The sequence below is a fragment of the Glycine soja genome, chromosome 12 (assembly GCF_004193775.1).
Source record: "Glycine soja cultivar W05 chromosome 12, ASM419377v2, whole genome shotgun sequence".
NCBI classification, from domain to species: domain Eukaryota; kingdom Viridiplantae; phylum Streptophyta; class Magnoliopsida; order Fabales; family Fabaceae; genus Glycine; species Glycine soja.
The window spans coordinates 38286024-38301377 of NC_041013.1; the positions used below are offsets into that span (position 1 = coordinate 38286024).

The window sequence follows — 15354 nt, forward strand, 5'->3', positions numbered from 1 at the left end:
GAGGGTCGACGTCATTATGTTCCCAATTGATTCTGTTCACACAACAACAGTAGACACTTAGGTATTTATTTATCCCGAACAAGAAGTTGTAGTACTCATCATAGAAAGCGACCTTTGTAATAATAATGAGCTTAGCAACAATATACTTAATATAAAAATCGAGAAAAGCTGGTCATGCTGAGACTCGGTTATACAACAGAACTAAATAGAAAATTAATCACGTATGCAGGAATGAATTACTTTGCCAGATTCAACCTCTTCTAACAGCATAAACTATAGTGATATTAATGATATCCAGCATGACATGTAAGTGATAAACCTTATTTAAAATTGCTTCCGAAATCAACAAGTCGTTAGTTCGAGTGATTTAACTTCGATTTCTTTAAGTAAGATTTTGGATTCGAATCTTGTAAATAAAAAAAAATATTTGAGAGAAGAACTTTCATTAAAGATGATCAGTTAAATTCTTTGACAGATATTAATCATCAATAGAACTTATAGATATTCCACAATAATATCATAGTGAGAAAGAAAATTGTTTCTAGAGAAAAATTAATCTATAACATTTACTTAAACAACCTGGCCGATCAAAAAAATAAAAAACATTTACTTGAACATCCACAGTATTCTTAGAGCTGGTTTGCATTATACTTATTTCATTACAATATTTGTGTAAAAGTTGAAAAGTTGAGATCGGCTGCAACTAGGTTCATTTTAAGTCATATATACTTAAAATAGAAATTAGAATTCAAAGTAATAATTTCTTTAAGATAAGTGCTAACAAAAATTATAAAATTATGAGTGAGAGTCACTTAATAAGAGGAGAAATCTAAAAAATTTTGTAATCTTCTATAAATATTTCTTTTTCTTCAATTCACCAGCCTCCAAATTCAACTTAATTATACAAACATCCAACGGAACTATCTGGTGTGAGTTTATTCATAAGTAGGTCGCTGTTTGGAATCGTACAAACATCCTTTCATGAACCCCGGTGACATGAAAGGAAACTCATCTTATTCCATTCACACCAAAACTATATATTAATAATCATGTCAACCTTCTATATATTACAATTAGACTTCTAACTATCCAAAGTTCCAACTATGAACACGATGGATGTTCACCAAGACACACTGACGTACATGAATGATTTTGAGCTGTACGACTTCGTTGCTGATCCAAATTTTGATCAGTTCATCAATTTGTTCCGAGGAGAGAATGAAGATGCTAACTGTGATCACTTCGGTTCTGACCTTATCAATGATTGTTTTGCTAACAATCAGCAGCAGCTACTTTCATGTCCAGCAAACCCTTTTGATCAGAACAATAATAATAATGCTGTGAATGTCTATGATCCAAGCTCCACATTTAGCTCCTTCTCTTACTATGATAGGGAGCTCAAGGGGGAAGGAGGAGAAGAACTTGATGAAGAACATTCTTCTGGGACGATGACAACGACAACTAACAATGCTGTTGGCAAACCAAAAGTAAAAACTGATATGTCCAAGACTCTCATTTCTGAGAGGAGAAGGAGAGGCCGAATGAAGGAGAAGCTTTATGCATTGCGTTCTTTGGTTCCCAACATAACTAAGGTACGGTTCCCCCATCAATTAATTAAGTCCTTCTTAGATAAATTTCTCCATGAACACTTACAGAAAAAGAAAATAAGGTAAAATGAGTCGAACTTCTTACGTAAGCTCAATTCTTCTTCTATAAGTATTTATGGCAAAGTAGTTTATCATAACAATATCTAAAAATGACATGGTTTTATAATTGTGTCGACAGATGGATAAGGCTTCTATAATTGGAGACGCAGCATCATATGTGCATGACCTTCAAGCTCGAGCTAGGAAGCTGAAGGCTGAGGTTGCAGGACTTGAAGCATCTTTATTAGTGTCTGAAAATTATCAAGGATCAATTAACTACCCCAAAAATGTGCAAGTGGCCCGTAATATTAGTCATCCAATCTGCAAGAAGATCATGCAGGTTGGTTTGATAAAAGAAGTTGTTGTTGTCAACACCATAAGTTAATTTTCAGTTAGTCTATGTATGTATGTGCATTCGATGCATTACTGTAACATTTGTGCATGCTGGTTTGTAGATGGAAATGTTTCAAGTGGAGGAAAGAGGGTACTATGCAAAAATAATGTGCAATAAAGTACAAGGGTTGGCTGCTTCACTGTACAGGGCTCTTGAGTCTCTTGCAGGTTTTAATGTTCAGAACTCAAACTTGGCTACAGTTGATGACAGTTTTCTACTTACATTTACATTGAATGTAGGCTGTCCTCTCTCCTTTCCAATTCAATCTTTCTATATTGTTGAAATGAGTTATTATGATTTTTGCTTATGGATTTAGTCATTAATTTGTTTGTTGAAAACAGGTAAAAGGAACTGAACCAGAAATTAACCTGCCAAATTTGAAGCTATGGGTGACTGCTGCTCTTCTGAACCAAGGCTTTGAATTCGTGGCATCTTTTCCTGCTTGACTATGAGTATGACGTAGAAGTTGCATTTTAGAGATTATGATGAGGCATGAAATACGTATAATATGCACGCCAACATCTTGAGCTAGTATGATATCACTTAGTATAACCACAACCCCGTTGCTACCTTCGTTTTGTGTAATTCTCCAATTTTCAGAACAAATAATAACATTACAAAGACTAGCAAAACCCCACAAAGACACATGTTCATAATAAGTTTTACCTTTAAATTATTTCGTGCTGGCAACAAATTTCGTTCGACAGTGACTGAAGCAAGTGAAACCAACAAAACTTGCAAGAAAAAACAATCATAAAAAAATTTCAGCAGTAAAAAACAAGTCCTTATTTAAGCAAGTGTCACTTTTCTGTGGATTATTGGACGTGCGTATTATCATTGATTTCCAGAGCATAAAAAAGTTAATTACCTGTTGGTCATGCGTATTATCATATTAAAGTTAGGATCTCGTTAACAAGTATAATTATAACGTTAGTCAAGAAACTAAAAAAGATAAATATTTATTATAAAAATTATAAGAGAACGTAAAAAAGTTATAAATAACATAATTTTGTATAATTTTATAATAAAAAATTTAAATTCTTTTAATATATACCCTTAGCACACTGATTAGTATTTGTCTTATTTATTATCATTTATTTTAAATATCTTGAAGTAATTAATGTATATAATTCACACAAAAAATTATGGATATTTTCTAATTCTAGTCCCAAAAATTGCACATGACGATCATTGGAGTGGGTATATAGATATGAACTATAGATCGGTCCATTAAGTTGGTGGACCTTACAAAAAACATACTTTTTTAAAAAATATCGAATTTTTAAGTCTGATCCTTTATGCTCACAGGTCTAGCAAGCTTTGTCCACATACTCGCAGATTACATGAGTAATCCAATGTAAGTATTATTAATTTATTATGTTAAGATTTTCATCTTTAATTTAGGTTGTTATTGTTAATTTGTTATGTTTAAAATATTAATATATTTTAGTGTGATAGATTTTATTTTAAAAAATAAATTTATTTTTTTCTTCTAATTTTATACATTTTTCACTTTTTTAAAAATATCTTTTTTCTACCATAATTTATTTTTCAAATTATTATTTGGACCTACCAGCTAGTTTGTTTATCTACATTTGTAGGCCGAATACAAACCTTAAAAAAATAATTTAGTTTGCAAACTAAGCTTATCTGATCCATCTAAAACGCTGCTGGCTTTGCAAACTGAGTCTTAAATAGATCAAACTAGTCCGTATATCCACTCCTAAATGATGTAAAAAAGTTATACGTCTAGGTTTTGATATTTGAACCTCGTTTTAAAACAAAAAATGAAATAATTTTATGACAATGAAAACGGACAAAAAGTGTTGCAAGGATAAAATTCAAAGTTTACAAATTTTATAAGAACGCAAAATATATTTGAGCCTTTATAAAACAAAGGCCTAAAGTAAAGATGTTATAAAATCAAGAAATAAAATAAAGCGACCAATGTTGATAATCTAATGAACAAAAATGAAAGTTTTACTTAAAAAATTACACATTTGTTCCCCTCTCTAATGCATAAACCAATAGTTTCAACATTATAAAGAACACTCGATTTAAGCCTTTCACAAAGGCCATCCACAGGCTTCAGTTCAACGATTTTTTGCCACCTTGATGATCAGCAAGCTTACAACACCAAGAAATGCCCCCCAGGGAAATCAAGAAACACCAACGTGCATGGTTTTCCTTGCTAGCCCACGCTTGCCCCTTTTTTATCCTTTTGTACCTCACGTTGAATAAAAAGATCACTACATAAAAGATATCAATCGGTGTCCTGGTTTACATGATCTTCCATGTACATGCTGCCATCCACCCTTTCGTCAACTACAACTTTGAGGGGCTTCACCAGCAAGCAAACTTCGCCTTCGTAGTAACTCTAGCAGTTGAATTTCTATAACGGGCTTCAATCTAAATACAGAAGTTGCTTGTGCAATTAACTGTGAGACATGCAAACAATAAGCCATCAATCAACATTTCGCCCAACCTTGTATGATATAACAAACTGCACCTGTTATTTTCTTATTAATGTTATTTTATAGTTGTATTACAACAAACTGCTCAATATTTGATAGAACGTATTAACTAATCAAATTATTAAGATAAAGATCCAAGCAGACCAAACAACAAATTTACTGTCAGGAAGGCTAAAATGTAACACTTATCATAATGAATGAAGTCTTTTTAAGAGCGGGTCATTGAGAAAATAAGTATGAAAAAAAAGTACTGCATCTATAAAACATAGTCACTACCATTACCAGGAACATCCTAATTCTCTGGTTATTGATGCACATATCTCAGACTCTTCCCAACCATAGAATACTTTCATTTGTAAAGGGCAGTATCATCCAAATCAATCCAGACAGCATACCTGAACCATGAATTTGCAGTTACCCACAAGATATAAACGAACTTGTGCACAAGAAAGAAAGCCAACCACAGATCTGCAAAAACCAAGAGGCCCACAATTGCACCAAATTAAAAGGCTGGTGATTAAGTACAAACAATTCACGATATCAGAAATCCATGTTACCAGTTCATGCCTGAGTTATGAACTCCACTAGTTTCCATTACAGCTCAGTAATTCAATTCCAGACCATACCCATCATTCACTAAGTTACTTGTCCTGCACACACATATCCAATCCCAGCAAAGTCACAAACAATTGTTTTATGCAAGACAATAATTAAGCAGATCAATTTAATCAGCATTAATGGCCTTTGATCTGAGACATTTATCAATCAGTTCTAAACCTTCAAAATTTATAGACAATCTTCATAAACAAAAGTTTTCTTGTAATTTAGCTAAAAAAAAGAGTGCAGAAAACTTCACACATCCTTTTAAGGGTAAGGACTAAAAAGTTTAATCACAACTTGTATATATTCTGCCAAGAACAAATAAAGCTAAAAGAAACAACACACTTCTGAAAAGGTTTCTGCTAGTCCTTCATGGTAGATACAACATGTGGGAGCCTGATCATCTAGACATTCTTGCACAAGTTTTTAACTAGATGGGACCCTGCCTGCTACAATCCTTTTGCTAATTGCTTCTTATTGTATACCTTTTTATCTTGAACACACATTTAACATTTCGTTTTATGAAAGGGCCAAGGTCATCTTGAAAGGGCACATAATATAATTGTTTTCTTTAACATAAAGGATCTAGTTTCTATAATGAATAACTATTGCAAGGTGCATACTTTTGCCCATTAAATTTTCAAACATGATGTTAGTTAAAAGAAGAGGGGGCATGAACTGCACCTGATATTTGGAGAAGCTATTGGCATCCTTTCCTTTTCACTATAGCAAGACCACTCAAAGATTTAGTATACTTTTACTGTGTTTGATATCCCTCATCATTGTTTCCCTTGGACAAGATCTGAAGTACTGTGCCCTTGGTAATCCAGGCAGTCATTTCAGGCTGCTGTTCAAAGGGGTTAAGAGGATGCTTGTTTCCATCTTCAAGCTGCACGCCATACACAAATGGTAATTTAAGTGTAAGGAAGCTCTCTGGTGGCAAGATCACTTCACATCCAAGGCTAAACTGCAATTTTTGTTCACGATCTGGAACTGAGGGAGGCAAGCATGACGTCTACAAGGCCAAAATAGCTATAAATATTACACAATTGAGCAGATAAACAGAAAGTACAACAGTCTTAATATATTTTTAAAAGTACAAACAACAATGCCGAGAAAAGAGTAAATATGCATGCAAATAGCACAAAACAGAAGGTTGTTCCCTCCCATCATAAAGCATCAATTTCTTGACAAGTTTAAGTATGTGAAGTATTATTCATTTACATTCAAAATTTCAAGAACTCCACACCTGAAGAAGAAAGACATACCTCAAATTGTACAACAGGGCATGTTGCTAGTATCACTGGAAATGCAGGTGTCACCTAAAGTAATATCTAAAGATTAGTTTGCTGATCTGATATTAATTTAAAATAAAATGATTAAACGCAACAGAAAACATCAATATCATGTGGCATATAATACATACACCAGCTAAATATATATGCATGGTTTCAACTACTGGGGAAAATGCCCAACAAACAAGAAATAATGATAAACTACTTATCAGTAATCAGTTAATTCAATAATGAAGATGTCATACTGTAAAACATAAATCCCTAAAAAGTAATGGATGGTTTGTAAGATTTGTTTTAAAAGGAACCAGTGTTTACATCACAACTTTATATTATTTCATAAAATCCAATGTTGCCTTTCTTTAACAGGATCACAAGCACAAATTTTGTTATAGAAACTGGCAACCTATCAATCAGTGGCTCCTTATATTGAAGTACGTCCAAAGAAATTTTAGTTTATCTTAAGCAATAAAAAAGAAAATGAAATAAGTAAATGGAGATGAAAGTATGAGTTTATTACCCTAGAAAACTACATCCCATTTTTTACGTAAAGCAAATATGTGAAAGGTGCAGTTCATAGACAAAGTGTAAAAGACAAACAACAAAAGGAAAATTGTGCAACCCCCATGGGTTTATAAGAAGAAAATGATAAACAATCCAAAGTTGTTAATATTTCAATATTAATATGGATTTTATCAACAGAAAAAAAAAAAATCAATGATACTAATTGAAACATAATTTAATGCTTATAAGAGCAGCAACTCATACCAGAAAAATCCTTTTAAGTTGTGAGATCCCACTGGCAAATTTAACCTTTGGTGTATCCTTATTATTCCTAGAATGCTTGCAGTGAGGACACATCATGTAGATAGGCAAGTTTTGATTCAGCATGGAGAATGCAAGATCATCACCATCCATGCTAATAGCTTGAAGGTCCCCTCCAAAATCTTTTATAAGATTCAGGGGTTTTGCATTTGAATATATTGATGTCCAATTAGGTTGCTTTAGTGGAATGGAAGTACGTATTAAACCATCTGAATTCATATCACTATTAGGAATCATTTGATTAGATTTGTTCACATCTCTTTCCTTATTTGAGATTGCAGAAAGAATTTCATTTGAGCTTCGATGAACTTGGTTCCAGGAAGCATTCTTGCTTACTTTAGTATGAAATGCCTGATTTCTGCCAGCAGGCTCCATAGAAGATATATGAGATTCTTCAGATAATGAGTATGCAGATCCAACTTCGGTGAGATGTTCTGCATTCAACAGAAAACGGTGTCCACAGGGGCATTCATGCTCAAATCCAACATATACTATAGCATGCTTTAAAGAATGTGATATGTTCATTTCACCACCATTCAAGAATAGAGGTACTACATTGCTACCAATCCTCAAAAAAGGATCACCATCCCTACAGATATTATTGGCATTAACATCAAGAGGTCCCTGAGTAGATGATACATGTTGAGATTTTTGAGATATTTCATGATCAATGACTGCACTAACCTGTTCAACAGTCTGACTACTTGACCTGCTTTGTTTCATACCCTTTTCTGAACCTGGTGCAAGCAATTTCCTTTGTTGAAGAGGAGGGAATCCTGAATCACCAGCCGCTGATCCAGCAACAACCTCAGAAAAAGGTTTTCTCATTTTGAAAATAGGGAAACCTGATCCAAAACTTATCTTTTTATCATCAGCCTTCAATATATCTAAAGATGTTCCTTGGTCTTCCACTCCATTCTGCGAAGCATGGTGGGCTTGTCTAACATCAGTTTTCTTTGCATCTGCAATATATTCAACCTTCGGTGCCCTAATTACAGAACCTTGCTTCACTATACCCTCTGTAGAACCATTTGGTATTTTCTTTTTCTCTAGGTATATAGTCCATTTCAAAAGAAATTTCTCAGTGGCACAAAATCCACTTTGAAGTAGGCCTTTAGAAGATTCATAGTATTTTGAACCCCCAATACGAAGCAAACTCCAAGCAGAAGATTGAACAGGTCCTGCAACTTCTATTTCTGTTAATTTGACTGCAGGAAGTAGCTTATCACAGTCAGAGAAGCAACTAGCATCAGATGATTCAAAATCAAAGGGATCAGGACATAACTGCTGGGAACGACCACAAGCACAAGCATGAAGGAAAGAATAGCCACTTGAATGTGGCATGGGCGGGGCTCCCAAGTCTGAATTACTGGTTTCAACATCATGCCTTTGGTGCATGCATGGTTTTCCTGTCAAACTAACAGCATCACATAGTTGCCTTTCTGATTTCCATATGGAAGTGCATTCCTCTTCCAACTTTTTTGCAAATAGTTCCACTGCTGGTCCTTTTACCATTGAGCGAAATGCATGCAAAGCCTTATCTAAATGGGCTTCATGTTGTGAAGTAGGATAACAAGCAGGCAAATCTTTCAAATAAATCTCCTTTGCGGCTGGAATGGCTCTTTGGCACCACAAAGTTGAGAATTTAGTGTTCAACCCTCTACCACTTTGTAACCAAGATACTGCAACATCAAAAGGATTTGTACTCTTTGAAGATCCTTCCACTGTTGATGAAACAGTATTCCTTGGACGAGGTTTTCTTTTGATAATTTCAAATTCATCCAAACAACCACCTTTTGCACAGAGAACTCCACTCAAGATATGACGACTAGAAGATGACCAAACTTCAAGATTAGGAAGATCAGGAGTAGTAAATGTTTTCCCAGATGCAGCTGAGGCAGCAGCTGCAGCTGCTGCTACAGCAACCATACCAGCACCTGCAGCTGAGCCACTGCTGGTATTAATTAGCCCCCCTCTCCCTCTCAAAATATCAGATTGCCTGTAAACAAACTCCTTAACTGATATTAAATCTTCTTTGCTCGCACTTTGACTGTGGCTTTCAAGCAAAAGGGAATCTGAAGTTGCTTTCCCATTTAAGACATCATCAATAAGTCCACTGGCAAACTCAAGAGACACACCTCTTTGATTTGAAGACCGATCCAACAAGACAACTGTCCTTGATGCATCAAGTGAAAACAAAGGTGCAGAAGTTGAGGTACCCCCAGTTCTCACACCCGAATGAGTTATTTCAGAACCTGATAATGTCCGACATTTCTTAACCAGAAAGCGAATTTGTGCTTCAAGAGACAACTGTAGTTTCTTCCTAAATCCACCTTCAGATCGACTTGCAGGGCGTGCCAGCACAACTACCGAACCAGAACCTTTAGCAGGCAAGTTTTCTTTGGCTGCACTACTCAAACTAGAAGACTGGTTAAGCGAAGAGCCATCCAAAGATTCCTCCCCATTTGCACTGGAATTCGACAAACTGGAGAAATCATCGATGAATACAAACAGTGTAACAGGTATGCACTGTCCTGGAAACAAAGAAGCATAAGAACCTAAACCTGACATGAGAGATATGGCCGACATATTGCGACCCAAGTTACCACCACCTCTACCAGGTGAAGAATTGTTCACCGACGAAACAGGTTGGGAGGACGGTGAAGGATGCGATCTAGACGGTAAAGGCCCCATAGTCTGGTATCTAACAAAGGGAGCCATAGCATGCTTGGCTGCTTGCAGCACACGAAAATTCCTTAAAATCCCAGTACCAAAATGTGACCCCTCCTGAATATATATGATAACATGACAAACCTGCATTTCTAACTCGTCAATTACACCATCAAACCTGCATTTAAAATTAACAGCATACACAGAACACACAATGTAATTTAAAAAAAAAAAAAAACTAACTACAGCAGCTAAAATTGGAGTTCCTAATTCACTGAAGGTAACAGTCTTAACTCTTTCATGATATAAATTGGTAAATCCTACACTAATTCTGCAAACTTCTCGCTAAATATAAGAAAAACATTATCATATCTTCTATGTAATTCAGACGATAAGATTAGGTTATTGATACTTTAATATTCTTTCTGCATAATAATATAAGGTGTTTAGAAGAGTGAAGAAAATGACTTACAGAGAACATGAAAAGCATTCCCTGGAGGTCGCCGAACTCGTGCTCTTCGACGGCGGAATCGAATCCCGACGGCGCGGCGGCGGCGTGATTCACCGGACAGCGAGTGGAAGAGAACTGAAGGAACAAAATCCCCTTGTCGTGGTCGTGAAAGTAGCTGATTCTCCTCCGCTCGAACCACTCCCTCGCCTCCTCATCGTCGACGAGCAGCGGCGTGTCGAGGTTGCCGGAGGCGAAGACGTTGGAGTCGATGACGCGGTTGAGGAGCTGCGCGGAATCATCGTGCCGCCGTGCGATGAAGCCGACGACCACCACGCCGTCGGAGGAGCGAGGGAGCGACGGCGCCGGTGCCGGAGAGGGATGGTCGGAGGAGGAGGACGGAGACGAAGACGAAGACGACGGAGGGCGAATGAGGACTCGAACCGGTGACGGCGACGGAGAAGGGTTTCGTGGCTCCATCGTTCAAATGTCAATGCCTTCTTTGCTCTGCACGATTTCGATTTTCAGCTTCATCACATTTTTTTTCTTTTTTTGTTTAAATTGTGTTTTACTTTTACGGAGTTGGCTTGGCTTCGCGGTTTGCAGTGCGCTATTTGTAACATGGACTTTGGAGTTCGACAGTTCGAGTTCGGTCTCAAGGATTCAACTCAAAATTTCACCACATAAGTGAAAGAAGCATTTGCATAATCTCTTATGTCATATACATATCCTCTATTATCTAAGCAAAATTTTATCATATAATTGTTATTTTTTAATTTCTAATTTTACGTGAATAAATACCCCACAAAAAGTTACTTGGGTGATAGAATTACACTCAATTGTTTTTATAAAAATTATTAATTACTTTTTATAAATTTATTATTATTTTCACTTATTTATTACTAATAAAAATATTTTAGTTTTAAATTTAATCGATAACAACATAATTAATATCTATGCATGTATAATACTATCATGTTAGACTAATTATTATTATTAAAGTCAAAAAATAGGATTATTAATATAATTGTTTACAAGATTACACTTTTCAAAAAGAATATAAAACATTGAATCGTGTTCAAATTATTTGAATATATAACTCAAATCCTTTTTCAAAATTAGTCCCGTCTAATTTTTTAAACTCGAACTTCTCAAAAGTTATTTCAAACTAAATCGAATTACTGAGATGAGATAAGTTATGAATATCCTAATACTATATTTGGCATGTGAGAATTTATCATGACTAATTGAAAATTATTATCTCGTTTATTCTTATTTGATAAGCAATCAACTATTTCTTAAGTTTTGAATGTAAGCAAAAATAAACTAGTTTAGGTTTATTAAGAAAGTTAGTTAACATTTGATTGTATCATTCTCATTTAAAAGAGCACAAGTTAGTTTCGAATATATTTTTCTCAAATTATTATTCATTGAAAATTAATATTAAGAATAAAAGAGAGAAACTCAAAGAATTGACATAATGATACATGTTGTATTTACATGTAGGGGTTGATTTATTTAATGAGATAACTCTATTTGATTCTTTTGTGTATAAAAGGGGAAATTAATTTTTGACCTAATAAATTTAAAAATATTTGTGATTTCTGATCTTAGAAAGCATGAATCAATATTTTAGAAATGAATTCATTAAATAAAATAAAATTAGTTAATATCTATTAATATTTGAGACCAACACCTAAGGCATTTTTTTTGTTTGCTTATTATCCATAAATATCAATGAAAGAGAAATATTAGTAATATATTCTCTTGAAAAAAAATATTTAATAATAAAAAACTTCAAAAAAAAAAAAAAAAACCACATTCACGTGACAAAAAAATATCCAACTAACTTCATCATTTGGAGAGCAGATACTATAGCTAGCAGTGAGAGGGTGTGGTGTGGGGGTTGCATTGCAGTATCATCAGAATCAGAGTTGAGTTGACCCCTTCATTCCATTAACTATCACTCTTAACAATGCAAGCAGCAATTGCAGCCATGGCCGCCCACACTATTCTCTTTTCTTCCTTCCCAGCTCCTCAATCCATTGCCCTTCCCGCCACTACCAAGAAAGCCGTTGCAATCCTCAAGGGCAATTCCTCCGTCCATGGCCTTGTCACTCTAACCCAACAACAAGACAACGGTTCCTTTTCAACCTTACCACACTAATAATACTTCTTTTTTATTTATCGGCAATGTTAGTTGTTAGTTTTTATTAGCGGGTGAATTCGAACTTGCTACCCCTCTCATTTTCTTCTCTTCTTCCTTCAGCACTAGACCACTAATACTTTTTTTTTATCGATAGTTAGTTTTTGTTAGCGAAAGATTCAAACCCACTAGACCAATAATACTTCCTTAATTTGTTACCTTCTCTACTCACCAATATGTTATGTTAACTAATAACTAGCTCTCTGTGCTAGCTGTGTTTGCAGGCCCAACAACTGTTACTGTTCGTGTTTCTGGTCTTACTCCTGGGCCTCATGGTTTTCATCTCGTGAGTTTTGAGGCCTCTTTCTATGTCATCCCGTTTTCGAAATCATTTTCTAACTTGTGCTATTTTTGTTCTCTTTCTTGCAGCATGAGTTTGGTGATATAACAAATGGGTGCATATCAACTGGTAAGGCCACTTAGTTTTTATTTATTTATCTTTGGTTAGTTTTGGTACTATGGTTGATGAAGTTGTAAGAGCATTTGCTTCTTGATATTGAATGACATATTTAGGGCCACATTTCAATCCTAATAAACTCAAACATGGTGCTCCGGAGGATAAAATTCGCCATGCGGGTGACCTGGGAAACATAGTTGCTAATGCCGATGGTAATGCTTCTTTCCCTCTTCTTTCTTTGGAATGTTTTTTAAACCTAAGATCCATGCCCTCATTTTACCATTTTTTAAGTACAGGAGTTGCAGAAGCAACAACTGTGGACAATCAGGTGCTCCTTAAGATTTCATATGATTCATTCATTGTCTTTTATTATGTTCTGCTATACAACCCTTGCTCCTTCTGTCTGCAATTTTATTTTTTAAAAATTGAAATTTTATTGTATTGAGCAAATTACAGTGACACTCCTGTAATTTCTTTGAAATTCACATGATACTCTGTCTTTTTAACTAAACGCTAATTCCTCTTAATTTGTTTGAATTACATTAGACTGACACTTTTAGATACCCAAGAAACACGTTACATCGTGTACCCTTGTAAGTGGTTACTATAAAGCTAAAATACAATGGATATCATATGAATTTCAATAAATCACAAGGAGTGTCGATGTAATTTGCTCTATTGTATTTGTAAGCTAAATGAGGTGTTTATGCCTAAAATGTGCAGATACCACTCATTGGACCCAATTCAGTAGTTGGAAGAGCCTTAGTAGTTCATGAGCTTGAGGATGACCTTGGAAAGGGTTAGCACCTATTAACTCTACAATAGTCTACAGAGTTTCAGCACTTTTATGTTAGCCAATTAAACAGTAGATGAATGTGCAAATGATATGCTTAGCTTACCACAGATGGAAAGCCATGACATGAATATGAGATTTACTTTTCTTCTCCCAGCTATTGTTTTATACCTCATACTGCAATTGCGGAGTTGTATATTAAGTTTCATTCGTGTTCAGTCATTATTGGAGCATTTTTACTTTAGTCTCATTTACATTTTCTTATACTTTTGTAGGTGGGCAAGAACTTAGTTTGAGCACTGGAAATGCTGGGGGAAGATTGGCATGTGGTATGGAAAAAAATTAACTAAAATAATTATGTTCTTTCCAAATTCATCAATCCATCTATTCAGATATGATTATATATATGTTATTTGATTCACCTTTTGTTTTCGTGTTCAATGATGACTAATTTTCAATAACTTTGTGATTAATTTTGTTTCTATGATTGAATGTCCATCACGATAAAATGTGCAATGACCTTATCATAAAAGATTCCAGTAAAAACATGCATGGTGCTTATATGATTCAAAAGCAATGTGTAATTTTCAAAAGTTTTGCATATGACTCTGCTAGATAAGTAAGGTCCTGATATAACTGATGATGGCAGCTAATTTGATCGGAGACATGCTTTATTGGCATGATATATACTTTGCAAAGTGTTAGTTGATCAGAGACATGCTCATATTGGATATAGAGAGATGGTGGTCGGAGGTCTTGATTGAAAATCTATCTATCTATCTATGATATTAGAGACTTGCAGTAATGATACAGACATGGGAATGTTCAACAAAAGCAAGATAAATGTATCGCAGATCTCTTTTTCTTGCTCCTTGGATATAAAAAAAATTGACTTATAAATTAAACTATAAAATCTCAATTAAAATTTGCAATGAGTTCTCAAACCTAATATTTGGCGTGGAAAAGCTTTGCCAGCACTTATCATTGATCCAAGACATGGACAATATCATTTCATAGTCTAATTCAGAAGAAGAAAAAAAAAAGTGCTGCTTATTTTATGACTGCAATTGTCAGAATGTTCTAAATTTCTGTATCATAAACTTAAAGTTTCTCCATTTTAGTAACATCTCTGTTGCGCTTTCTTGTTTTTCAGGTGTGGTTGGTTTGAGTCCAGTGTAAATGAAACTAAATGTTTTTGTAGCAGTTGTGTTTTATCTTTTTCTTGTTTTCATCAATTTACCCATGTAAGCTCTGAAGCACGATCCTTCTAAGATGAATGTAAAATGGAATCGTGAAGACATGTAGTACATTAGTACCAGAGATTCGTCTCAATAAAATTATATTTCTAACGAATTTCTGGTGAATAAACCTACTGTTGAATGTTGTTTTTGCAGTGTTGCATGCATACTGATGTTTACTGAATGACACTCTATTGCTTGTATATAGAAAATGGCTTTTGTAAAGTTTGGCTTGTGTGACAGATTCATACTCAGAGCATCTCCTATAAAAGTTTTTTATGGGGTTCTTAAACTCAAGAACTAGTTCATACATAGTTTTATTTTTAGAGCAATTGATGTGATAGTTTTTACATAAGAATAGTTGCTTATAC

At 34.7% G+C, this 15354-nt stretch overlaps 3 protein-coding genes across 8 annotated transcripts; 2 read left to right on the plus strand and 1 right to left on the minus strand.

Annotated features, from left to right (window-relative positions):
• Positions 1-902: 902 nt before the first annotated feature.
• Positions 903-2734, plus strand: LOC114379393 (transcription factor FER-LIKE IRON DEFICIENCY-INDUCED TRANSCRIPTION FACTOR-like). The gene is made up of 4 exons (XM_028338035.1): positions 903-1592; positions 1786-1986; positions 2102-2275; positions 2382-2734. Exons 1-4 carry the CDS (start codon positions 1104-1106, stop codon positions 2484-2486), a joined length of 969 nt encoding a protein of 322 aa, XP_028193836.1. The 5' UTR covers positions 903-1103; the 3' UTR covers positions 2487-2734.
• A 1183-nt stretch (positions 2735-3917) lies between these two features.
• LOC114379368 lies at positions 3918-11021 on the minus strand. 6 transcript variants are annotated; one of them, XM_028338008.1, is made up of 7 exons: positions 10374-11021; positions 7175-10045; positions 6383-6436; positions 5799-6129; positions 5072-5164; positions 4797-4909; positions 3918-4478 (listed from the first exon to the last, which is right to left on the minus strand). In XM_028338008.1, the coding sequence occupies exons 1-4, from the start codon at positions 10827-10829 to the stop codon at positions 5872-5874; spliced, it is 3639 nt and encodes a 1212-aa protein (XP_028193809.1). In that variant the 5' UTR covers positions 10830-11021; the 3' UTR covers positions 3918-4478; positions 4797-4909; positions 5072-5164; positions 5799-5871. The 6 variants fall into 6 exon arrangements, with proteins under 6 accessions (XP_028193809.1, XP_028193808.1, XP_028193807.1 ...); XM_028338007.1 differs by lacking the exon at positions 4797-4909 and adding an exon at positions 4910-4982; XM_028338006.1 differs by having other exon boundaries at positions 4797-4982.
• Positions 11022-12205: 1184 nt separating this feature from the next.
• Positions 12206-15132, plus strand: LOC114379370 (superoxide dismutase [Cu-Zn], chloroplastic-like). The gene is made up of 8 exons (XM_028338013.1): positions 12206-12490; positions 12780-12841; positions 12925-12964; positions 13069-13164; positions 13249-13280; positions 13676-13751; positions 14021-14074; positions 14899-15132. Exons 1-8 carry the CDS (start codon positions 12325-12327, stop codon positions 14922-14924), a joined length of 552 nt encoding a protein of 183 aa, XP_028193814.1. The 5' UTR covers positions 12206-12324; the 3' UTR covers positions 14925-15132.
• Positions 15133-15354: the final 222 nt, after the last annotated feature.

What these genes read in the sequence shown, in the direction of transcription:
- LOC114379393 (XM_028338035.1), top strand. Translation starts at nt 1,104, where the DNA reads ATGAACACGATGGATGTTCACCAAGACACACTGACGTACATGAATGAT. An exon ending in TGGTTCCCAACATAACTAAG is followed by an intron (nt 1,593 to 1,785) that starts GTACGGTTCCCC and finishes TTGTGTCGACAG; the next exon opens with ATGGATAAGGCTTCTATAAT. An exon ending in TACTTACATTTACATTGAAT is followed by an intron (nt 2,276 to 2,381) that starts GTAGGCTGTCCT and finishes TGTTGAAAACAG; the next exon opens with GTAAAAGGAACTGAACCAGA.
- LOC114379368 (XM_028338008.1), bottom strand. Translation starts at nt 10,829, where the DNA reads ATGGAGCCACGAAACCCTTCTCCGTCGCCGTCACCGGTTCGAGTCCTC. An exon ending in GAATGCTTTTCATGTTCTCT is followed by an intron (nt 10,046 to 10,373) that starts GTAAGTCATTTT and finishes TTAGAAATGCAG; the next exon opens with GTTTGTCATGTTATCATATA. An exon ending in AACTTAAAAGGATTTTTCTG is followed by an intron (nt 6,437 to 7,174) that starts GTATGAGTTGCT and finishes ATATTACTTTAG; the next exon opens with GTGACACCTGCATTTCCAGT.
- LOC114379370 (XM_028338013.1), top strand. Translation starts at nt 12,325, where the DNA reads ATGCAAGCAGCAATTGCAGCCATGGCCGCCCACACTATTCTCTTTTCT. An exon ending in CATAGTTGCTAATGCCGATG is followed by an intron (nt 13,165 to 13,248) that starts GTAATGCTTCTT and finishes TTTTAAGTACAG; the next exon opens with GAGTTGCAGAAGCAACAACT. An exon ending in CAACAACTGTGGACAATCAG is followed by an intron (nt 13,281 to 13,675) that starts GTGCTCCTTAAG and finishes TAAAATGTGCAG; the next exon opens with ATACCACTCATTGGACCCAA.